Source organism: Aspergillus piperis (assembly GCF_003184755.1).
Source record: "Aspergillus piperis CBS 112811 unplaced genomic scaffold BO85scaffold_6, whole genome shotgun sequence".
Lineage (NCBI taxonomy): Eukaryota > Fungi > Ascomycota > Eurotiomycetes > Eurotiales > Aspergillaceae > Aspergillus > Aspergillus piperis.
Window position 1 is genome coordinate 405612 of NW_020291596.1, and position 23084 is coordinate 428695.

The following is a 23084-nucleotide window of genomic DNA, read 5'->3' on the forward strand; positions in this document are numbered from 1 at the left end:
CTCAGGGCTTCACTTGCCTAAACCCAAACCTACTATCATTTCTGCTCGAAGACATCTGCTTATTATCATGGTGATTCAAAATCCTACGAGCAGCAGCAGCCGGGGTCGGACCCATTGATCGGTGAGTGTCTGTCTCTTCGCCCCCCTCCTTCTGCCTCTTCCTCCGTCTGGCTTTCCACTGTTTCGCCCTCCTCGGCAGCCCATTGATGAAATTTGCGTGCCCTGCTCCTCTGCCCAGTCCTAATACGCCTATCTCCGTCGCGCTGAGAGTTGCTGACGTCTCGGCCCGTCTAACTCTATCCTCATTCGCTCGCAGCTCTTTCTCTCTCTCTCTCTTTCTTCCTCTCCAATTTGCACGTGTCGTCTACTTTTTTTTTTCGCTCTTTTTTAAATTTTTGAACACCTTCGCCCAATGTCTCACATTTTTACTCACGTTTGCACTACGATTAGAGCCCCGTTTCGGAAATTAAGCGCGCGTGTATGATCGTTTGGTTGCACAGACAGACGTTTTGTCTATCCCTTCCCTTCCGTCACGCACATCAATCCCCGAGATTCCCCTCCCAAATAGCGGGGACCAAGCAAACGTCTGCAAATCCTACCGCAAGCAATGCCTACCTATCCTATCCGTCGCCGGCCGCGCGAGTGTAAAACTTGCCTACCCTGCCGTGCCAGCAAGGTCCGCTGCGATCGCAATGTTCCATGCGGCAACTGCGTCAAGCGCAACTTCACCTGCTCCTACGGTCGTCCTCCACCCACCGCTCCCAGACCGGCCTCCTTCATTCCCGATCAGTATGCCTCGTCCGCTACGACTCCCGCCACCAATACGCCTCAGTACATGCCTTCCGCGGCTTATCAGCCTGCCGCCCATCGCGATGGCCTCTACGGTGCTGATCCCGAATCAGCCAGCTCTGCCAACCAGGATGGTCTATCGGAGATGGTAACGCTGTCGCAAGAGGAATGGGACGAGATCAATTCCAAGATGCAGACAATGGAACAGATCCTGACCAGTTTGGGCTCTTTGTTTCAGGCGCACGGCGCGCGGAAAGTCGCCCACTCCCGATCGGAACCGTCGCAGGAGCAGGAGGAGGAAGACGAGTCGCCTGCCTCTGAGGGCATCTATGGATCAACTACGCTGAGAACAAATTCAGTTCACATCGGATCGAGGTCTGCTCTGGTGGACATTCTAGACAAATCGAAGGTTTCCGAGGACACGGCGCAGGCGCTACCCAAAGATGACCTTCTTACCGAGTTGGCGATGGGGAACGAGTCGGCCGCCTATCCTTTCGTGGACCTTTGGTCGTCCGATCCGTATACGTTCAATATCTCTGGCGTGTGCAGTGTGCTGCCCGACGATGAGCAATGCCGAAAATTTCTAGCTTTCTATCGGAATATTGGTGCGGTGCTGTATCCCGTGCTGCCCGATCTCGTCAAGTTTGAAGCGGACATGAACAAACTGTTGCAGGGCCGACAGGCTGCGGGTGGCGTATATAGTCCGGATGCTAATGGCCTAGTGAAGCCGTTTGGCATGAGTGTCTCTTTTCTTAGCCTTCTATTTGCTGTTTTAGCGTCTGGCTCTCAACTATCTGATCTGCCTGGGAAAGAACGCGAGTTGACCTCGTGGGTATACGGTTGGTCGACACCCCCACACTAGCTTCTAATCACTTCATACTTACCCGCCTTAAGTGTCTTGTTCTTACCATTGTCTGCGCATGTTGAACTATGTGTCTCAGCCATCCCTGGAGGTGATCCAGATCCTCTTGATCATTGGCAGTGTCTTGTCGTATAACATGAACGCAGGCGCATCTTACACGTTGCTGGGTGAGTAATATTCAACGCACCCGAGGCAGCAGCTTGAAGCTAATGTACTCAACGGAAAGGAATGACGGAGCGAATGTGTATGGTGCTGGGTCTCCATGTCGAGACCTCGGGGTTTTCGCGAGCCACGCAGGCGGCGCGGAGAAGAGTATGGTAAGGGAAATCATCGACAATCATGAGAGTGACTGGAGAGTTCTCCGATGCTAATGCGCAACGCAATCAGGTGGGCGATGGCTTTTCAGAACAGTCATTTTTCCTTGGCGTATGACCGACCATCCATCACCATGATCAACCAGCCGGAGATCCCGTACGATCCGAAATCGATGCCCGGTCACCGAGGGTATTTCGAAACGCTTTGCCGCCTGATTCAGGTTGTCCTCGACATGCTGCGAGGGCTGATGTTCACCCACCATTCCCACCTGCGGTACCACGAAATCCGGGAGTATAAGCAGCGCATTGAACGAATCATTGCCGAGGCTGCACCGCATTTGAAATCTCGCGAACGCTGTACGACGCTCGGGGAGCATATCGAACGGACCGAACTGCGACTCCATTCCTCGTATTTCATATCTCTCATGTGCCGAGTTTCGTTGGATCCGGACACTCCGATGGATGACCAGCGGCGCGAAATTGTTCGGGAGGATTGCTTGACGAACTTGATAAACACGATCGAGGCATTCATTGAGCTGCATTCCATCAATTCTCATGCCTCGCGAACCTGGATTAGCCTGCAACGAACCATTGCGTCAGCATTTCTCTTGGTAGCGAATAACAACGATCAGTTGCATCCGCAGACGTGGGACTTGATCGAGAAACTGGAAGCGGTGCTGTCGGACCATGTTCATGACGATGAGAGCAGCGATCACAACAGCAAGACGGACTCGGCCAAGCACCTTGCATCCTCCCTTCACGCTCTTCGGGAGGTCAGTGCCGCCTTCCGTGCGCGCAAAACGCGCCACCGGGTGGTGCCGAAGGTGGTACCTAGCCTGCAGAACACTTCCCCTGCCACCTCGTTCGCATCGCCATCCTCCACTCTGGGATCGGGGGTACCAGCGTACTCCTCTGGCCAGAGCGTTTCTCCCGACGGGCAGATTGACAACATTCTTAACCAGGTTTCGGATGTAATGCTATTTCCCAGCATGAGTTCGGGAAATGCTTGACCCATCAACCGGGCAGTCATTCAAAAACATGATAGTTAGTGAATTTGTGCGACGGCCCCAACGGATGCGGGCGCACGGGCTCACCCACCCGGTCCCTCTCACCCGCTGTTTGGGTGTATGAAGCGCCCCGTAGAGAGTACACCTACACCAGTGAGGCGGCTGAGAGAAGTCGTACCAGCAGACTCCTCCGCTGAACAACCGTGTCAGTCATGCCGCATATATTACAGTGTGCCCCTTGGGCGAGCCTTGATGGCCCTATAGCCAGCGTCGACAAGCTTCCCCCTCCCTCCCTGATAACTAGCGGTGTGAGGGGGTGGGAAGAATCGAGCAGGATGCAGAATTCTTCAGACATAGCAAGAAGGAAAGTGGGGGATTGGTTCGTTCAACTCCCGGGGAGTAGTGAGGGGGTTTTGCTGAGGGCAGGGCGAGACGAGGCCAGGCAGCGGGCGGGTATTTGTAGCGGAGAGATGGGCGGACCGGGGCGTGAGAAGCAGCCCCCCCCCCTTTCGCGGCGGAGGTTGGATGGCGATGAAGATGGGCTACTGCTGCTGTGTCTTTGGGTTTGACGACGAGCTTGACTCGCGGATCAGGCAGCTTCCTTGCCCGGCCGAAGAATGACCGCTTCGGCCGAAGAAAACGATCGCCCGAACATTCCTCCCGGAATTGGCAGTTCGTTGGTTTGGGTTCGAAGACGATTTCCAGTTCGGTTCCGAATTCCTGTAATAATAATTTCTTTTAGAGTTTGATTAGAAGATCTTGTCGTTCTCGACTTCCCTCTCCAAGTCTCTCCCCTTCAGGAACCACATTGCTCGTGATCCTCTTTTCTTCCTGGTGTTTCGTCCCTTTTCCTGTCGGGCGCCGTAACAATTGGGAGTAGCTTCGCGGTTATCTCCTTTTGCACGTTGGGGGTTAAAAGCCTCAATGCCATCTTCACCCCACAGACATGAGAGTAAAGGCGATGAGAATGTGAGTGAGAAAACGAGAGAGAAGAAAAAGGAAAAAAAAAAGCACAAAACGGGACACGCAAAAAATTATCAGGGAGGATGAGTGAGGCTACGAAATCAAAAGCCAGGCGGTCTTGTCTGTTCTTTGTGATGGAATCCACATCTCTCGTTTCAAGTGCAGGTTGCCCTGTTGTTCGGCCGGATTGCACCGATCCATGAGCCGAACGGCGAGACCCGGAAAGTCCGAAATGAGGAAAGGGGGGCGGCCAGCATAGAAACTAAACAAAGAAGAGGGACGGTGGCGGACTGACTTACTACTATTACTATTACTACCAAGTACTAGTTACTAGTAGTATCTATTCAGTCCACACGCAACACCAATGGTATGTGTCACGACTGACGAGTACTAAACTTACTACTACTTAGGTACGTACTACTATATCGCTCGTGACAAGGCTGCGGGGTCAACCGTTGAGCCTAGTTATGGATCGGATTGATTGATTGATTGATTGATTAATTCCTTGGTCCGGTCGAACCACACTTCTTCTGTTCTTGCCTCGGAGCCGAAACAAGGGCCAATATGGAACTTCTATTTCGGTTTCTGTTTCTGTTCCAGGCCTTGCAATCCTGACTCGTCGTCTCTTCTCTCTTCTTTCTCACAGCAAAAAACACTTCCGCGGACTAGATGCTACCCCGATCGTCGGATTCCAGTGGTTGCTGTGCCCTCTTTCTCTGCCTTGCATTCTATTGATGCACGTACCGTGACACACTAGGGCGCACGCATGAAAGACTATATCATATTTGGAATGACGATCGTCGGTGGATGCTGGATGCTGGTGCTCTAGTTCGCTCCTCCCTGCCTTGGTTTGGTTGTGTCGGCGGGCGTTTGTTCTTTTGTCCTATCCTATCCCTTCTCCCGGTGTACTTTGTACCTTCTTCTCTACTACGTACTCCCGGCAGTCTCGTTGCACTGAGGGAGGGGTGTCGCGTCAGTCCACTACCACCAGCCAGCCAGCCGGCCCGAAAGACATACACGAGAGGGATCATACAATCTAGGACAGGGATTCGAATCCAGAGCGGATACTGCCATGTCTTGTCGGGTCGGACGTTTAGGGAAGACCGTGCACGGATAGCAGAATGGCAACGGCCATCCCAAAACCTCCTGAATCCTGAGTGGTGTAATGTGCGCGCTGCGGTTGTAGCCAGGACCTAGCTGGCTGGCTGGCGTGGGGTCGGGCGCAGTAATAGTCAAGGAGACACAGTAACTGGATATGTTCGACCCTGGACAGACACATACCGTATGATCCATCATCCTCTGAAGGATCCGGCCGAAACGGTTGCTCCAGTTCAACCCAGCACGTGGCTTTGGCTAGGGTCCCTCCACGGATATACCCTTCGGGGTAAGGACGTGATACTCAATTGGTCTGTCCTTGTATCCTCATGCCCTTGTCCCCCCTGTCTATCATCTCAACCATCGGATATACGGTAATAGTTGAACCCTGGGTTCAACTGGATAATAGTTGTGACGTATGCGCCAAGGGCTCCGGGCGTGCGGAAAAGACCTCATCCTGTCAAGGCAGACATTTTCTTAGAACCCTTATCGCGGTGATACTGTTCGCGGGCATGATGGCAGGATGTAGGATGGTGGGACTGGGCCGGACTTGTCTGGTCGAGGATATGCAGTACGTAGTTAGCCTGTGCCTGTGCATTCTTCTAAGCAGTAGAGGACTCGTAGTAATGGAGATCGAGGGTGTAGAGGAAGGTAAAGTACGAGATCAAGTTCAATGTTTCTTCCTGTCATCCGAGTTGGGTGGAACCTCAGGCACACCCAGGGATCTCGTGACGAGGCGCACGGATTCGACTTTCCTTCTTGACTCAGACTTCCTCTGCATCTCCATCAATGCTACCTGACCGAGCTTGTCCGTATCTCACTTCTCAGTTGTAAGCTTATGCCTTGTTTGTCGTTTCATCATGGATCGTGAACCAGCTTGATGATAGATTCGCTGAGGATGAGATTGAGCACCACTGAGTGGACAAGCCAAATCGTTCAAAGGCGTCACTTACGGTCGTTGTTGTGCCATACAGAGCATCAGAAAAGAAGGAAATATGTGGCTGCACTCATCCAATAAGTGCACAATAACGGCTCGAAGGCCTCAGCGGCACCCATCAGTTTGATGAACTACCGAAGTCCACCTCCATTTGACTTGAACTTCATTCTCCAGACACTACCTGCATCTATCGATCACTTATTGCACGCTAACCAGAAGGAATGAAACCCCTCTACTTCACCCACTAACCGAACCAAACCAGCAGTGCCCGACAACTTGAACCCTGGTAAGCCTCGCTTCATCTCCTTCTCCCCTACGAACCAGATATTATTAGAACCCGCATTCCACGGCACGACCATCTTGCACAATGCAAGCTAACAAACGCCCCAAACACTAGAGTATCTACATCCCGTCAGAAAAACTCAGTCTAGATAGATAGACGCTGATCCAGCGAGCTCGCCTCAGTGGATACCCCTCGGCCAAGACCCGGAAACGGCCGGAAATTGGTTCCTCTGAGCGAGATTATTCTCCATCTTGCGAACTGGTGCTGGTTCGATCGCGGCTGGGTGTTGTATCAGGGTATCTAACTAGATCCCGTTTTCTGGCCAAGGGGCTAGAACCGTGGTTCGGAAATATCTTCCAAAGGGGAATGACGGGCCCGATCTGGTGGAAACCGTGGAAAGCTAATTTGAGGGCCGCTCGGGCGATCCTTGGGTACGATGAGACATTATTTTCCGTCTTTCGGTATGAAGGTAGGCGCTTTCGGCCGCAGGTTGGTTCTCTATTGCCGTTCCTTATCCTTCTTTAGGGCAGCGCTGTTTAGATCATCACTGGGATTGACACGCAGAATACTGCAAGGGGTATCACGGTCACGGACAATGGGGTGTTTACTAACTATTTAGTGGGTGTGTTGGATTAGTTGGCACTAAGGATTTTCATCTCATGTGCAGTGAGATTTGTTTGGCTCGCAAGCGTGCATGGCCTCGCTTAAATGGAGACTGACTGGATTCGTTTAGTCGGCTTCGCTGATAGTTTCAGTTGGTGGTTGACTAACCGAACATTCTTAGTTCCTCTGATCACTAGCAATGCTCTGGTCGGGCTGAAGCTCGAGAAATACTACAGGGCCTCGACCTCGTTCCTGGCGGTCTTGCTGGACTGAAAAGAATAAGATCCTTTGTCATTGCTGTCTGCCCCGGACATTTGCTGATGAAAAAGATCTCGTGCATAACCTCACTGGACCCCACATACTATCGGATGAGCGGTGTAAGCACAGCGGATAATTGCACAATAGGGGTGCATCCTTACCGGTCACCAACAATCAGAATAACAGAATGATGCTAATCCTGAGAATCAAGAATAATCTAAGCAGCATAGCAACAGGTCATACGCATTTGAACCCCCTTCGCGTGTCTGAAATGCGACCTCTAAGCATAAATCCTCGAACTTCGAGCCTCAAACTTATGAAAATCTGATAGATCGCCGAATTCATATCGTTGGTGTCGAGATCCAGGCTCGGACGAAGTGTTTCATACGATGGAAGGTTGGGGAGAAGAATTCCCTAGACCATGGCAAACGAATCCTCAGGCAGATGCTGAGCGCTTAGGGAGGCTGTGGCTTGACCAGTGATGCTGGTCCAAAACCTTTCACTGAGCTCTGTATAGCGTGGGGGTTGCACACATCCCCCAATGATCATCCAGTCTGGCCTTGAAATTGGCAGTGTACTCTTGGAAGCCAGACCTAGGATGGAGCATAGAGGGTCTACTGAACTACATTGAAGTGTGCCAAAGTGACAACCCTCCAAGTGACGTGCTTGAAATGTGCAAGTTCTTTCGTGAGGGCGGAAACCATTGCTCTTCTCTTAGTGTGACAATCAATGCATAAACTGTTCAGCTGCAGACCAACGGACCTTTGCAGTTAAAGGAAGCTGGAAACTACCGAAAGCGACCACATACATGACCAATGCCGACGAGCTCAAGGGATGATTGAGATAGGGCGCTAATGATACGTCAAACTAAGCAGGACGGCGATCACTGACCTACCAAATAAGTATGATGTCAGTCGCTGCAGCATGCTAGACAAGGGTGTGTGATCGACTGGACAGCAATCTGCACCGGTTATCAGCATGAGACGTACTGGGCCCATCGTTCATACTAGTGTCCCTAAAACAGATCATCACGCAGCTGACAGTCGCACAACTTGAAATCAAGAAGTTGACTGACCTATTGAATACGGTGACGGGTGCGGTGTCCATCAGTTCGAGAAACATCCCTGCTTGGACAAGGCTGCTAATTGGCGGGCAAACCCACATTCATGCTGTTTGCTTAATGCAGAAGTCATCCCAATGCATGAACCTCAACCTGGACGGCAACCTACATGATTGTCCACCCCTATCCATGTTGTGCGAAGTCTACACCGCAATAACTACCACCTATCAGATTTCTATCATTCAAAAGCTCCCACCAGCCCCCCTCATAGCCAAACCCACTCTCGACTTCACACCCGAGCTCTAAAACCATGACCCTCACCACAGACTACCACTCAGGCAAAGCCTACGTCCTAACCGGCGGCTGCTCAGGCATCGGCCTCGCCGTCCTGCACTACCTCCTCGCACGATCCGCCATCGTCCATGTCCTCGACATCTCATCCACCCCACCAGAACTCCCCTCCCACCTCTCCCAGAAGGAGAAAAACCTCCACTTCTACCCCAAAATAGACGTCTCCTCCGTACACGCCGTCCAAAAAGCCTTCTACCAAATCACCACAACCACCCCAACCCTCCACGGCCTAATCAACAACGCCGGAATCGCCTACCAAAACGTCGCCTTCGGGTTCGAATCCGATGATCTTTTCAACCGCGTCATGGATGTAAATGTCCGCGGCGTATGGAACGTGGGGAATGCATTCCTCTCGCACATCCTCCCAAGCGAGGCCGATCAGCAGTTCCTCCCTGCGACAGCTAGAGAAGGCCGAGGCGTAATTGTGAATCTATGTTCAACGGCATCCTTCCACGCTAACCCGGGGTATGTGTCATACACGGTGAGCAAGCATGCCGTGTTAGGGATGACGAAAGCATGGGCGACGAGTTTTGCGGGCCAGGGGGTGAGAGTTAATGGCGTGGCGCCGGGAGCCACGGAAACGCCTTTGATAGATGGTACCTCGTTTAAGGGTCATATGCGGGAGCAATACCTGAGTCAGGTGCCACTGGGTAGGAGGTGTGCCAAGGCAGAGGAGATAGCTGATGCGGTTGGGTTCTTGTTGGGCAAGGAGTCGAGTTTTATGACGGGACAGGTGATTACTGTGGATGGGGGGAGGTACATATGATATAGATAGATACTATAGTATCCATTCACACACATATCGTGAAATAATAATCATCACCCCCAAAGCACCTCCTCCACCGGCCTCACCACAACCTCCACCCTCTCCCCCGCCTGCCCAAACGCCTCCACCTCCACCACATCCTCATCATCTCCAAACCCAACCCTAACCATATTCACCGTCCCACGACTCTGATCCCCCGTAAAATAATTACCCGGCACAAACCTCACCCCCGCCACCGCAGTGTTCATCACCGTATTCGGTAAATCCCCGGTAGTAGGAACATGATGCATTGCCAAATTGATCCATACCACCAGATCCGTCTGATTGAGGTCCCCGCCATCGAAGAACTCGTTAAAGTTGATCATGGGGTTATATACGTCTTGGTTATTGTATGGGTGCGCGGACCGCGGTTCGTGGTCGTGGTGTTGGGTGATTTGGATGTCGTGTTCGGACCAGTGGGCTGCGTGGATTAGGGTGCTTGAGTTGATGATTGTTAGGTGTCCGGAGGAGGGGGGTGATGTTGATGAGGGGAGGATACGGTAGCCGCGGGATTCGTTGTAAGCGTTGCGGGCGTCTTGGTTTATGATGCTGAGCATTGTTGTCTGTTGTGAGTTGGGGGAGATGAAGTTGAGACGGCTTTCTGTTTCGGAGGAGAGGATGCGGCGGGAGAGGTGCATTGTGTTTCGCGGTTGGTTGGGATTGGACCACGGGTAGGAGGTAGTAATTGGGACGAGGGAGGTGAGTTCGATGGAGTTAGCGGTGCCGAGGATGTCCAAGTCGGCTTTGAAGTTGAGGATGTGGTCGTGCATGGAGCCGGAGAGGGCCGAGTGGATTTGGTATCCGTAGTTGGTGTTGTGGGCGGAGTGGGCGGCTTGGATGTAGCCTGAGGCGCGGACATCGATGCCGATGGTGCCGTCGAGGTGGAAGGTGTAGCTGGGATATGACTTTTAGTGAGTGAGTGAGTGAGTGTGTGCGGGAAGGGTATAACCTGATGGTGTAGTCGTAGTTGCCGATGGTGGAGACGGACCGGAGAGTGAGGTAGATGTTCTTGGTGGTGGAGACGTAGCTTGGGGTGGTGTGTCGCTGGATGGGGTAGTCGGCGTCGTATTCGAAGAGACAGAGACTGTCGATGTGGGTGTGTGTTGATTCGGACTCGTAGAAGGAGGTGTTGAGATATGTGGCGTAGATTGGACAGTCGTAGCCTTTGACGAGCTCGAACGTGTACGGGCCGAATCCGTAGAAGGAGTCTAGGTATGCGGTGCTGGATTGGACGGGGTCGTTTCCTGCATAGTGTGACAGAGCTTCTTGTAACCCTAGCTCGTATAGAATGCGCTGTCCGTTGTAGCGGACGTCGAAGATGGAAACACCGGTGTCGCGGGAGAAGCCGATATAGAAGGAAAAGCCCATCCAGGTTACGTATTTTTGGTCTGTGTCGAGAGCGTACCGTGCTCCTGATGGGGCAACCATGACTGGAGGCTGCTTTTGATCTTCTGGGAGGATCGGACCCTGTTGATCTGTTCGTGCCCAGTCGCCTTCGGTGTTGGAGGGTAGCTTGACGAAGCCTGGGGAGTAGTATGCCTTTCGAAAAGCGTTGGTGGTTTCGTAGAATATGTTATTGTAGAACCAGCCCTCGAGCTTCCACTTGGATGGATCACGGCCTGTGACGTCGGACTTGAAGAACAATCCCAGGGGCAGAATGCTGCTGGCGTCGAAGTCGTCAACAGGGAGGTTCCAGAATGTATCCCAACGGATGATCCGACCGTCATGCTGCCACAGGGGGCTAATCCCCGAGATTCTGATGGTATCATTATCTAGTCCTAAGGCTGTGCCGTTGAATAGGTCCAGAGTGATGTCGGCGATCGAAGCGCTGATCTTGTATAGCCATTCAGAATAAATAGTGTCGTGGTCAGCGTCAAGATTGCGTATGCGGCCTTGTGTCTTGCGCGTGTAAGGATATTCAAGTGGCACCCAAGTGGTGGCAGATTGATTGGTAACCGGCAGAGGTCCAACCAGTATTTCGGCGTAGTATGGGTCGAGAGTAGCACGTACGTCAAGCACAACATGTGCATAACGCGTGGGAGGGGGTTGATCGTGGTCCAGATACTGCAGCACATCGGACTTGTTCGGACGCATCAGTTCGACAAGGGAACTATGTGGTCAGTGTGTTACCATGGACGGAGTAGCTCAGCTTACATTGTATTATCCCACTCCCCGGCGTCATTGGCGGCGGTTAGGTTTAGCTCAGGCTGTTGGAACAGCCATTGCACAACAGATGCTGTCTCAACATCTGTCAGGTCTTTCCATGGGTTTTCACTGGGAGACCTGAATGCTGTAAAGTTGCTTCGTGTGCGTGCAGATAAAGGTGTTGCGGAGCGAGCTTGCATGTTGTGCATCCGGCCCTTTCTCACTCGACCGTGGCGTACCCATCCTGGTTTGTGCTCAGGGTGATACCGAGCTAGTACATTGGTTATGAGACCTACAAGCAAGAGACAGAGCGTCGTTAGTAAAAGAGTCTGTCGCATGTTGGGCGATTGAGATTCATATATGATGCTTACATCGGATACGCAGAGGAGGGTTCGTCTCTATATACCTGCAAGCCTCTGTGTAACTCAGCTTATGCCATAGCCACACCAGGAATGTCCCCGTATACGATCGCGCTTGTTATAATCCCGAAATGGATGTTGCGTTGCCTGTTCGAGATTCATTTCGCAGGCAGACTCGCTTGAACAAGTAGGTGCAATAGGATATGGATATTCTACTACCATCAGTATTGGCTACATAGACTTGGCTTTGAAGAAGTGGAGTGAAATAAGATTTGACCCTCGGTCATGGCTGTGCTTAAGTTCGTGCACTTAGGAGCGAATAGGTTATCGCAGCATGGATGATGTAAAGCTTCAAGGATGTCTTGATATTATCATAGCCAGGCTGTAGCTTCTGCACGGGACAAATAAGCGTAAATCCACTAAAGGCAGCATGGTTACACTTTGACAGCTCCAATCGGAAGATAATGAAAAGGCGAAGAATGCAGAGAGATTTGGGATAAACCTACAGCCGTCGAGCACTCAAAGGCGTGGATGATCATTTTGGTCACGAGTTGCTAAAGTCCTCGTGTTGACTGTCAGGTTGGAAAGTGGCAAGTATATTCCCTGTCAGAAGATTTCGGGCCTTCCGAAATTATTATTTATTTTATCTTTTGTTGAAGCTTAAGAAGAGATCGGCTGATAAATGATCGCAGCGAAAGTGTGAGCATGAGGAGCGGGGAAAGGTTTGGTTGGAGGCCTAAAGTTGGGTTCTGGATTCCTCCGTGTCAGAAGAATAGTCAGCACATTGACTTTGATGTCCCGGAAACGGCTTTCAAACCCACAATGAGGATTACGAAGCAGCTACGAGGATGGGAGAGATGGTGGAAGATGGAGAGTGGAAAGATTGCAGCCATTGAACCTCAGATCGCTTGGCCGCCCACTCCCCTTATTTGGGGGGTTGCAGGCCAATACGATTCTATATTTATACTTACTACAAGCTACGGAGAGTCCGAACTTCTACTCATGAAGGTGACCTTGGGAATGTCATCCTCGTGTTGCGTCTCAAGGCCGGCAACCAGGATGTGTCGCATGAGGCCGGACACTGCAAATGCGATGACTGGTTATGGTGCAGCCACATATGTAAGATTCCTTAGCCAAGAAGAGAAGCACTGCAGACGTCGGACAGAAGAGTAAGCAGAGCACAGGGATATAAACTAGTCAAGCCCAGCGAGCTCAAAAAAAGATTGGGGAAAATTCATCCCAAAACCGTGCCCCTGGCAACATCAAGATGTCCCATGAATACTGCCTCGACGCCCTCGTTGTAGGGACGGGTTTCTCTGGTATCTATACTTTGTACACCCTCGCCGAGGAAGGCTTGGCCGTCCAGGCAATTGAAAAGGAAAATGACGTCGGTGGCACATGGTATGTGAATCGATACCCCGGTGCTCTGAGCGACAGCTGGAGTCATGTTTATCGCTATGCCTTCGACGAAGAATTGCTCCAGACCCATCCGGTTGTGAGAAGATACTCCACCCAGCCAGAAATCCTGGACTATCTCAAGCATGTTGTCGAGAAACATGATCTCCGAAGCCGCATTCATTTCAATACGGAGATGGTCGCTGCCAGATGGGATGGTATTGCTAAGGAGTGGAGGGTCCAGTGCCAGACTGGCGATGTATATCGCGTGAAATACCTTGTCACGGCTGTTGGGGTCCTCGTCAAGCCCAAGGTTCCCGATATCCCTGGCCTAAAAGGCTTCAAAGGCCGGGTTGTCCATACAGCTGCGTGGGATCCAAGCATTCATGTGGAAAACAAACGTGTTGGTGTCATAGGCGTTGGTTCAAGCGGGGTACAAGTAGTCACTGCTGTTGCTAGCAAGGTTAAATCGCTCCATGTTTTCATCCGTACTCCACAGTATACTATCCCAGCAAACGACAGGCAGATGACTCCCGAAGAACAGAAATCAATGGATGAGAAGTTCCCGCAGGTCTGGTCAGATGTACTGACTTCCCGGCTGGGAATGGGCTTTCTGGAGCACGACAGACCATTCATGTCCGTGTCCCCAGAGGAGCGTGAGAAGATCTTGGAGCATCTCTGGAGGGACGGAAACGGTATCCAGATGATGTTTGCAGAATTCTCAGATATTGCTATGGATGCAGTGGCTAATGAAGAGGTCTGCCGATTCCTTCGCAGGAAGATTGCAGAGATCGTGAAGGATCCCGAGAAGCAAGCTGTTTTGACTCCAAAGGAGGCCTGGAATCGACGGCCGTTGTCAGACGCTGGATTCTATGAGCAGTTCAACCGGGAGAACGTGTATGCCATTGACATAAAGAAGCATCGCATCACCGAGGCAACAGCTGAAGGTATATGTACCTCGGACGGCAGACTCCACGAGCTAGATGTGATAATCTTCGCAACTGGCTTTGACGCTATGGACGGAACCTACGCTCAGATCGACATTCAAGGGCGTGAAAAGGGCGAAACTCTGTATGACCGTTGGAAGCGTACTGGTCCGGACTGCTATCTAGGCTGCTCAGTTGCAGGTTTTCCGAACCTGCTGACCGTGCTTGGACCGAGGGTGGCTTTCGGAAATGTGCCACCGTTGTTGGAAATACAGGTTAGCTTTTTAAGAGACGCAATCCGGCGGGCCCAAGATATCACCAGACACACAGGGAAGCAATGTGAAATTGAAGCAACAGGACAAGCTGAGCGCGAGTGGACTGAGGTATGCGAACAGATAGCGAAGATGCTTCTTTTCAACAGAAGATCATCGTGGATGTTTAGGAAGAACGTACCAGGAGACGCAACGTCGAGTCTTTTCTACTTTGGGGGACTGGGAGCCTTCCGTGCCAAGCTGAAAGATACAAAAGTCAACGGCTTTTCTGGGTTCAAGAGCCCATTAGGCCCTGCTGCAGAAGCACGCGCACAGCTCTAGATCATATTTGGGTCATATACTGATTCATGTGATCCTGATACGTGGGTGCTCATGTACCGAACTGTTAGTTTGTATTGTATGTTAAAAACCCCAAGTCTGCGCATGATCATATCTTGCTGTATCTTTAGTTGGCCGATAACAAACCGTTTTGAGTGGGAGAGGTCCAAGCAGTGGTTGTCACTGGGCCCTAATAATGAACTCAGGCATCATATTTGCTCGATTAGGAAGGACCCCCCTGTCACTAGCCTCGTCGCGTCCCAGACATTGGACTGGCGCGTGGCTATTGGCTAAAAGAGCAAAGTGGATTTTCGCGATTCTTCCAACATCTAGGAGTTTAAACAGCTTCTATTGGTTGGAGGAAACTGCAGATTACCGGTGAATGAGCCGTTGGAAATATTTACCGTGGGCCGGGGATGATGCGGTTATTACTTGGCGAGTATGTCAAGGAATAAGGCGGTATGGCGCCAGAAAAGTGGGCTTGGTGGTTTTGCCATTGATATCACTATGACCTGGGCTTATGACAAAGGACAGATAAGGAAAGAGGCCCGGATTCGCATACTGAAAAATTCAAATTTGGAATTCCTTTATGACAGTTCACCCTATCAGCCGTTCTATTTGCATCGGTTCTGTCCGCATCTTCAGGACGGGCTTGTTACGGACCTCGTCTGCTTCAGGTATCGCCACTGAGAAGACATAAGAGACTTCACCAGTTGCTGCCTAAGATACTCTACCTGAGATTTCTACTTGTCAAGTCGTCGTTGAACTTCAAGGAATTCTGATAGCCACTTGGAGAGTCGTTGTCATTTCTAGAACATACGGGAGGACAGCAGGTTTCTCTAGAAATTGGTAAAGCGAATCTTGTGGTGTTGGCAGAGGACTACACGTCTCAAGATGAATATCACCACTACTACCTCTCCTCGCGGCCAGTCGTTAGCCACATGGTGGTTGGATTGTGTCACAACCCGGTGCCCTATGCTACTGACCTCGACAATGCAAAAGTGGAAGGGGAGAGGCGGATATTTGGCTGCATATTGTGGGGTGGGCTACATGCTCTCCTCTCCTCCTTTCATGTGACGGAAAAAATAACTACGTTACTGATGAATGCGCTTAGATAAAACCGAAGACCTGTCGACTACTAATTATGTAAGATGTAAGGGTGTGGTCCAGAAACAAAGCTTACTAGTCATCAATAAGTCAAGCACGTACTGGACCACCCACGCCATAATTTCCAATTTAAGTCATCTGAAACCTTTCTTGCCTCAAGCAAAAGGCTGCGACAGACTTTAGGTCTGACTTGAGCCTGCTATGACTGTTATCCAAACTATCCGTTCGTCAGCGCCGGGTGTATACTGTATACTCCCAAGAAGCTCACTCACATGGCAAAGAGATGTGCCGATTGCTTAAGCTTTACCCCAGATTATTCCGCAGCCAAATATCCATTCTGGCTGAATACCGGCTATTTGATGCTGCATACTCACACATTCCGCACAGCCGCCAGTGTGAAGAATCACCAGTGGCCCAGCCCTGCAGTGACTCTAACGGGATCTGTTACGGAGTTCGGCCCGCAACGACGATCTCTAACCATTTCGATCTGGAGTTTCCACTCCGTGCCGTCTATCCCAGACTCCTCATGTCGGAGCTGTCACGGCTGTCACATTAGCCTTACTTAATTTCCGTGATGAAATCAGCCTACACTTCTATTCCTGAGCCTGGATCACACATAATACCCACTGAACTCAATACTCCGCATAACTATAGAAACACACAATTACTCCATGATGTTTCAATTTACCCGCTCCCTGCAGCGGTATAAATCGTCTTCGAATCCTTTGGTTTCTTCACTACGGTTCAAACCATCTTCGTAGAATCCCAGCACCATCCATCCATACTGCCTAGCACGGCAGAAGAGACCACCATGTTGCTATCAACCCACCTCCTCTTCGTCATCACCACCCTCGTTACCTCCCTCCTCCACCCCATCGCCGCCCATGCCGTCAAGCGCAGTGGCAGTCTCCAACAAGTCACCGATTTCGGTGATAACCCTACGAATGTAGGCATGTACATCTACGTGCCTAACAACCTGGCTTCGAATCCAGGTATCGTGGTTGCAATCCACTACTGTACGGTTCCCCAACTTTTCTACAATATACACCACAATACTAATCATAGTATAGGCACCGGCACCGGCCCCGGCTACTACAGCGACTCCCCCTACGCCACCCTCTCCGAGCAATACGGCTTCATCGTGATCTACCCGTCCAGCCCATACTCCGGCGGCTGCTGGGACGTGAGTTCGCAGGCAACGCTGACACACAATGGCGGTGGAAACAGTAACTCCATTGCCAACATGGTGACATGGACGATTAGCAAGTACGGGGCCGATAGTAGCAAGGTGTTCGTGACGGGATCGAGTTCGGGGGCTATGATGACGGTATTTCCTCTTCCCTTCCAACCGTTCCCTTCTCTACACATCAAAATAGTAAAAGTTGTGCATGCTAATAAAAATAAGAACGTAATGGCAGCAACCTACCCCGAACTCTTCGCCGCCGCCACCGTCTACTCCGGCGTCTCAGCCGGGTGCTTCTACTCGAACACCAACCAAGTAGACGGATGGAATTCCACTTGCGCCCAGGGTGATGTAATCACCACCCCCGAGCACTGGGCCAGTATTGCCGAGGCAATGTACTCGGGATACTCGGGAAGTCGTCCAAGGATGCAGATCTACCACGGTAGTATAGATACGACGCTGTACCCTCAGAACTACTATGAGACGTGCAAGCAGTGGGCTGGAGTGTTTGGGTATGATTATAGCGCACCGGAGAAGACGGAGGCGAACACCCCACAGACGAATTACGAGACGACGATCTGGGGAGATAGTCTGCAGGGGATCTTTGCGACGGGTGTGGGTCATACGGTGCCGATTCATGGGGATAAGGATATGGAGTGGTTCGGATTTGCTTGATTGGATGATTGAATGGTTTAGCCTGGGGGTATCTTGGAACCGAGAATGATGAAACTCCTGAAGTATGATATATGGACGATATTGCGTCAACGAACGTTTCTTGAAGTTTCGATTTGTAATGTGCACTATGAGCAAATGCGCGCTGTCCGTCTCTGAAACGAGTACCGGTGCACCACGAGAGCTGCCGTAGGCGGAACGGGACATGGTCCCACGGGGATAAAGAGGAAGACGGGAGGTTTTGGACTCCTAAAGGGCATGCCATCATCAAATCAGGAGTTACGGGGTGAGCAACAATCTGTTCGGCGTCTTGTCTGTCGCCGCAGAAGAAACGGGAGACGTCGTAAATCGTGGAAAGCATAGTCATCCACCGTCATCAATCATCATATGCTGCTGTATCTTTACCTAAATTCCAGACCGAGATAGGTACTCGACCCTCCTAGAGTCATGACAAACATCATATTTTCCCGACTACAGCTGAGAAAGATAATCTCAACACAGAGTCGAGTCGACGGGTCAACGTTACAACAAAATGTCCAGAAGTGGAACACAGAATCCTGAGGCCATCCATATCATCATGTATAAAATCCAAGAAGAGTATCAGGAATTTACTGTTTGTGATGTGTAGAAGATTGGGCGACCGGGAATCACGTTAAGGCTTTGGGGGAGGAGAAATTGAGAATCATGTCTCACATCATCACCGCTTCTTCTTCCTGAAGACAGCATTCCCTCTTTTATTCAACGCAATAGCGCCGATACCGACCAGCGATAATCAAGGTGGCAATCAAAACAAGTCGAGGTAATCAGGTACTTTGGCAATTTCATTGGTTGTTTGTTCTGAGGAACGACAGTTGGCATTGGTGAAGAGCTCGGCCCAGTGATGTTCCGGGTGTGTTCGTAGGCTGCGGGTGCAGAAAGAGGTTCGAGACATTTGACCTTGAAATGTCATAGGAAAGTATTCAAGAATGACATTCTCTGCGTCTTTGGGAGCACGTCGCAGGTTTCGTACAGGGCGTGGAGGGCGTTGAATGTGCAGACTGGAGGGGATATTGGGGCGGAAAACAAGGGATAGATGCAGTAATAGTTCGTCATGCGGTGATCATCGTTGCACGTCACTCGTCCCTAGGTCAACATCAAGCAAAGCTAATGGTTTACCAGCATGGTCAATTGGTCAGAGTGATTAATGGCAATGGATAGAGTTAGTATATCTTCCTAATTAACTACCCCAACTCAGAGATTTTTGAGCGAGCTTGTCAGCATCGCAATGTTATTGACACATATTAGTCGTATTCGACAAGTACAATATGAACCCGGCCGTTCGAGATGTTTTCATCAAACCCACGCCAGCGTATCCGACATCACACCTTCCACCCCTGAACACATTATGTATCTTCACAGTTTAGAGTACTTCTTGACGGTCAACATGGCAGACTGCGGTGCTTAGCATTTAGTGGCATTTCTGAAGAAGTAGTGCGTGTTAGTCATTGTTGTGTATATTATACCATTATTAGTATAGATAACTTACCCGGTCAGATCCGCAGACCAGAGGAGGGCAGCAGCTGTTTCCGGCGGCTGTAATGTTGCCGCCAACGCAAAGGCCGTCGTCGCGCTGGGAATTGTTAGGAAGCTGTTGTATTATGACTTGATGGACATAGCCAAACTCACTCCAAGGCACATAACCTGGACGTTGAGGGCGTTCAGGGCGCCATTCTCAGCCGGTCTGGCGACGGCAACAGAGGCGAGGAGAGCGATGACAGCGAAGAAACGCATTGTGATTATGGAGGAAGGGTATTTGGTGAGGTAAAGGGTTATTATTGTTGGCGTGCGTCTGTGATTACTTTAGGATCGGTCGTTGTTAGACTCTGGACAAATAAAACTATTCGATAATAGAAAGACAATAGGAAATGGAAATGACACATACCTGGACGTGCACGAGGGAGAGAATGGAATGTTAAGAACGTGGAGAGGAGGGAAGGTTGGGAGAAAGAGGAAAGGAACAAAAGACGGGTCAGGTAGGGATGACGAAGAGGGATGGGGATGGGCGCGACCGTTTATTTAGGCAGGGAGAGGAGGCGTTGTCGATCGATGCTCTTTCCGATCGGGCGTCATAATCAAAGTGTGTCGTTGGTGAATGTGATGCAGGCACACGGTTAGCCCACCGGATATTTTTGGAATAAAATATTATCCACATAAAAACAAGTTACGTACTTACTGAGCAGAATCGATAGCAGGGAAGCAGCAACAAGCTGGCCAGCGTCGCCAACGCAGGCCGAAACAGCAATCGGCGGGATCGGCGCGGGACCCTGGGGTTGGGATCGGCATGCCCCTGGCTGCTTAGGCGCAGTGGACGAGTGACAGCCCATTGTCGGCTCCAACGCAGCTCCATCGCCCGCTGCGATCGGCAGGCCCGGGGGCCAATAGTCGCTGGGCTTACGGGTTGGAGTCAGGGCATCCCCTTGGCAATTGCTACACTACTGCGTCCTTGATGCCTTGGCACAGTGGGCGTGCGGAGACTTGGATGCTGGATTTTTACGTTGTTGCCTCTTCTTTAGGGATATGATCTTTGCCACAATGAACTCGCGTTCACTCTCTCCTACAATAGATCCTTTTGTTCTAGCTACTATCATTCTAGCACGACGGTAGACTATTCTCCCGATCAGCCAATATTGACGCGCAGGTGGAGCTATAGAGCTTGATCACCGCTGCGATAAGATAAGGAACCCCCTTTATCAACTCCCAAATCTTGAGACATTACTCATTCCTTGCCTGCTCAGGAGATCTCCTCCTCGCTAATCGTTGCACGACGCAGCTTCGGAGATTATTTTAGCCCCGTGAGTCTCCTGGTCATATCTCGCTTAAGCAGCAATACAACCTATCCACACATCACTTTGTCCCAGCAGCTACATGATTTCTTTGACTCGAGTCACAGATTGAAACCACCAACACGGGACACCGAAGTATACATCGTCATTTGCTCTGGAGACACTTGTTATAGTCTGCATCCTTGCCAAGGATGTAGGGGATGTCTTAAAGCCTGTGTTGTGTATCCCCGTTTTCTACCAACATTCCTCTCAAAATCTGCTGGCAAGGAAGCCCCCGCGGACAGCTCCCCTTACCGGATAGCGGCGCCCTAGGGAGGTCGTGGTTTATTTAAATTCTACTGAATTATACTCGAATTATCAAGGGCCGGTCCTTTATAAACCGGACTATCCTGCCTCGCTCACCAGAATCTTTCAAATTCTCCCTCTCAGCCATATGTACCTCAATTCATGACGACCAGAGATCTAGTAATTTCTCATGGTCGCACCGCTTTCATGAGTGTGAATATTTGTCCCCCTTACCCCTAATCAGGGCAGTTACCTTGTCGTTCGTCCAGGTCCCGAGGCGATCGGCAATCTCGTCTCTCCACTCTCGAACGGACATGAGTTCGGTATCCGCTTATCTAATTATAGGGTTAGCCTGGAGGTCGAAATCTCTACCTGGCCTCCTTATCAAAGCCTGTCAGTCGCGACTTTACTGGCAATTCTTGGATTTATTACCCCTGGCAGAAGGCTTGACCACAATATCTCCGAGCTCCGAATCGTGGGCTTCGAATGATACATCATATATGTTGACCTATACGGGAATTGAGATTCAATAACGACTGTACCACGTGCTCCCACATGACAAGAGATCAATTGGCGGACTAAATGATAATATTGGTGCACGTGATATGAGAACAGCTGCCTCCATGACAGTGACCTATGCTGGCTATGAATGCGCCTGCCCCCTTTATAAAGTTTATCGCTAACGACTTCACGTATACTGAAGGTAAGCTTGGGTATGGCCCAACCCATGCTCCGTCGGAGTCCTTGGCCCTTGCACATAAATGAATAAGCACTTGAATGTTGGTTTCATGGGTGCCTGACCTGCAATGTCCGAGGCCTAGACAGCATCGTATGATCTTGAATCATACGTAGATGTTATATTCGGCATGCCGCTTTGACTGTAACAATATCATGAATTAGACGCCATAGATAGAAGTAGATTGATGGACCGTACTGCGCATCTGCCGATCAGACTATTCAAAGTTCTTCCAAGATCGCTGCTAGCAATGATCAAAATGTCATAATGAGTGTATGAGTGTATGATGTCGCTTGTCCTTATTTTGGAGCGGGCCACATGCTCTACATCAATGATGTGTCCGTGGAATTCAATGTATATCATTGTTGCATTTCCAGCTACATATGGCCAGGATGCATTCTGGATTCACATTATCTGTATTGATCACCTCAGACAGCCTGAGCTTTATTAATACCAATCAGTAGGTAACAGACGAGATCACGCAGTGATAGGACATGGGGAAAGAGATCTACTACTCAGAATATGTATATACTACGTAGTACTAGGTAGTCAGCAATAAGCAATTACAGAGAGAAACAACGCGCGGGGCGGCCAAGACGATCGGAATGCGGGCAAACGATTGCCCATTGCGCCGGAAGCCAATGGGAAGCCCTTATTCTAGACTATGCGCCGAGACCGCTCCGTTGTGTTGTCTGGGCCGCGCGCACCAATCACCGACTGGCGCCGACGGGGTTCCGATTCTTCCGCCAATATGGGTGATTTTGAAACAATCTGGACGGAGCAGCCTTGTGGTCTTCCGTGTCCGAAAGGCTACAGGCGGGAAGATGCGAGCTTGGATCGCTGTCACGCCATCTTACTCTACTCGATCTCATTCCATACATAATATGTACGAGAGGGTGTGGGGGATCATCACCCAGGCAGGCATCTTGTATAATAGTCCTCTTATTTCTTGATGACTAGTACCTTCGTAGTGAACCAGCGCAGATCAAAGGATGCCTAAAATAAATCATACTGAGAAGTTGCAGCGGATTGAGATGGAAGAGTCGAGTTGTTGTCTGCTGATTCACAGTGCTTTGTGCAATCCATAGCGGGAATCAGCCATGTAACAGCCGTACCAGTCCAAGCGTGCCAACCGACAGACGAGGTAAGAAATAAATTAATATAGTTAGCCAGTTCATATGGCCTGAGCCCAGCGTGGCGTAAGGGTCCACTACTCTATGACAGCAATTGGAGGGGTAGTGGTAGAGTAGTTTAAATTTAACCAGCCACCCCATTTGATTAGAACCACCATTAAGTATGGCTACCGGAGTCCCTCATGACCCATGGATCGTGGAATCGCCCGGGAGCTTGGACACCCGGTGGCCCAAGACATTCGACACATTCTAATTCCTGGAGGAGCCAAACGAACAGCACAGCCGTAGCATGGGATGAATGATTGGATTGGGTTGCCTTGAAAGTGGTAGTGGAAGTAGCGAAAGTGAGACAGTGAGACACGCATGGTACAGACAGCGTAAGCAGGCAGTCGAATTGGGGCTAT

General features: G+C 50.5%; 7 protein-coding genes across 7 annotated transcripts; 4 read left to right on the forward strand and 3 right to left on the reverse strand.

Annotated features, from left to right (window-relative positions):
- Positions 1-466: 466 nt before the first annotated feature.
- On the forward strand, positions 467-3080 carry BO85DRAFT_259860 (Zn(II)2Cys6 transcription factor). Its single transcript, XM_025655019.1, has 4 exons — positions 467-1628; positions 1684-1818; positions 1878-1968; positions 2039-3080. The coding sequence occupies exons 1-4, from the start codon at positions 608-610 to the stop codon at positions 2973-2975; spliced, it is 2184 nt and encodes a 727-aa protein (XP_025516933.1). The 5' UTR covers positions 467-607; the 3' UTR covers positions 2976-3080.
- Positions 3081-8481: 5401 nt separating this feature from the next.
- On the forward strand, positions 8482-9349 carry BO85DRAFT_418079 (SDR family NAD(P)-dependent oxidoreductase; the record flags this gene model as incomplete). Its single annotated transcript, XM_025657798.1, has 1 exon — positions 8482-9349. One exon carries the CDS (start codon positions 8482-8484, stop codon positions 9286-9288), a length of 807 nt encoding a protein of 268 aa, XP_025516934.1. The 3' UTR covers positions 9289-9349.
- On the reverse strand, positions 9342-12159 carry BO85DRAFT_418082 (membrane copper amine oxidase; the record flags this gene model as incomplete). The annotated part of the gene is made up of 4 exons (XM_025657799.1): positions 11879-12159; positions 11482-11743; positions 10277-11437; positions 9342-10221 (listed from the first exon to the last, which is right to left on the reverse strand). Exons 2-4 carry the CDS (start codon positions 11679-11681, stop codon positions 9342-9344), a joined length of 2241 nt encoding a protein of 746 aa, XP_025516935.1. The 5' UTR covers positions 11682-11743; positions 11879-12159.
- Positions 12160-13080: 921 nt separating this feature from the next.
- BO85DRAFT_518884 (flavin-containing monooxygenase) lies at positions 13081-14745 on the forward strand (the record flags this gene model as incomplete). Its single annotated transcript, XM_025665001.1, has 1 exon — positions 13081-14745. The coding sequence occupies exon 1, from the start codon at positions 13099-13101 to the stop codon at positions 14743-14745; it is 1647 nt and encodes a 548-aa protein (XP_025516936.1). The 5' UTR covers positions 13081-13098.
- Positions 14746-16300: 1555 nt separating this feature from the next.
- axeA (putative acetyl xylan esterase) lies at positions 16301-17812 on the forward strand. The gene is made up of 3 exons (XM_025664600.1): positions 16301-16865; positions 16920-17176; positions 17255-17812. The coding sequence occupies exons 1-3, from the start codon at positions 16661-16663 to the stop codon at positions 17705-17707; spliced, it is 915 nt and encodes a 304-aa protein (XP_025516937.1). The 5' UTR covers positions 16301-16660; the 3' UTR covers positions 17708-17812.
- Positions 17813-18875: 1063 nt separating this feature from the next.
- BO85DRAFT_448006 (uncharacterized protein) lies at positions 18876-19904 on the reverse strand. Its single transcript, XM_025659836.1, has 4 exons — positions 19626-19904; positions 19370-19541; positions 19230-19313; positions 18876-19163 (listed from the first exon to the last, which is right to left on the reverse strand). Exons 2-4 carry the CDS (start codon positions 19472-19474, stop codon positions 19152-19154), a joined length of 201 nt encoding a protein of 66 aa, XP_025516938.1. The 5' UTR covers positions 19475-19541; positions 19626-19904; the 3' UTR covers positions 18876-19151.
- A 763-nt stretch (positions 19905-20667) lies between these two features.
- On the reverse strand, positions 20668-21700 carry BO85DRAFT_260324 (uncharacterized protein). Its single transcript, XM_025655021.1, has 3 exons — positions 21222-21700; positions 21065-21146; positions 20668-21013 (listed from the first exon to the last, which is right to left on the reverse strand). Exons 1-3 carry the CDS (start codon positions 21568-21570, stop codon positions 20989-20991), a joined length of 456 nt encoding a protein of 151 aa, XP_025516939.1. The 5' UTR covers positions 21571-21700; the 3' UTR covers positions 20668-20988.
- Between the last annotated feature and the right edge of the window lie 1384 nt (positions 21701-23084).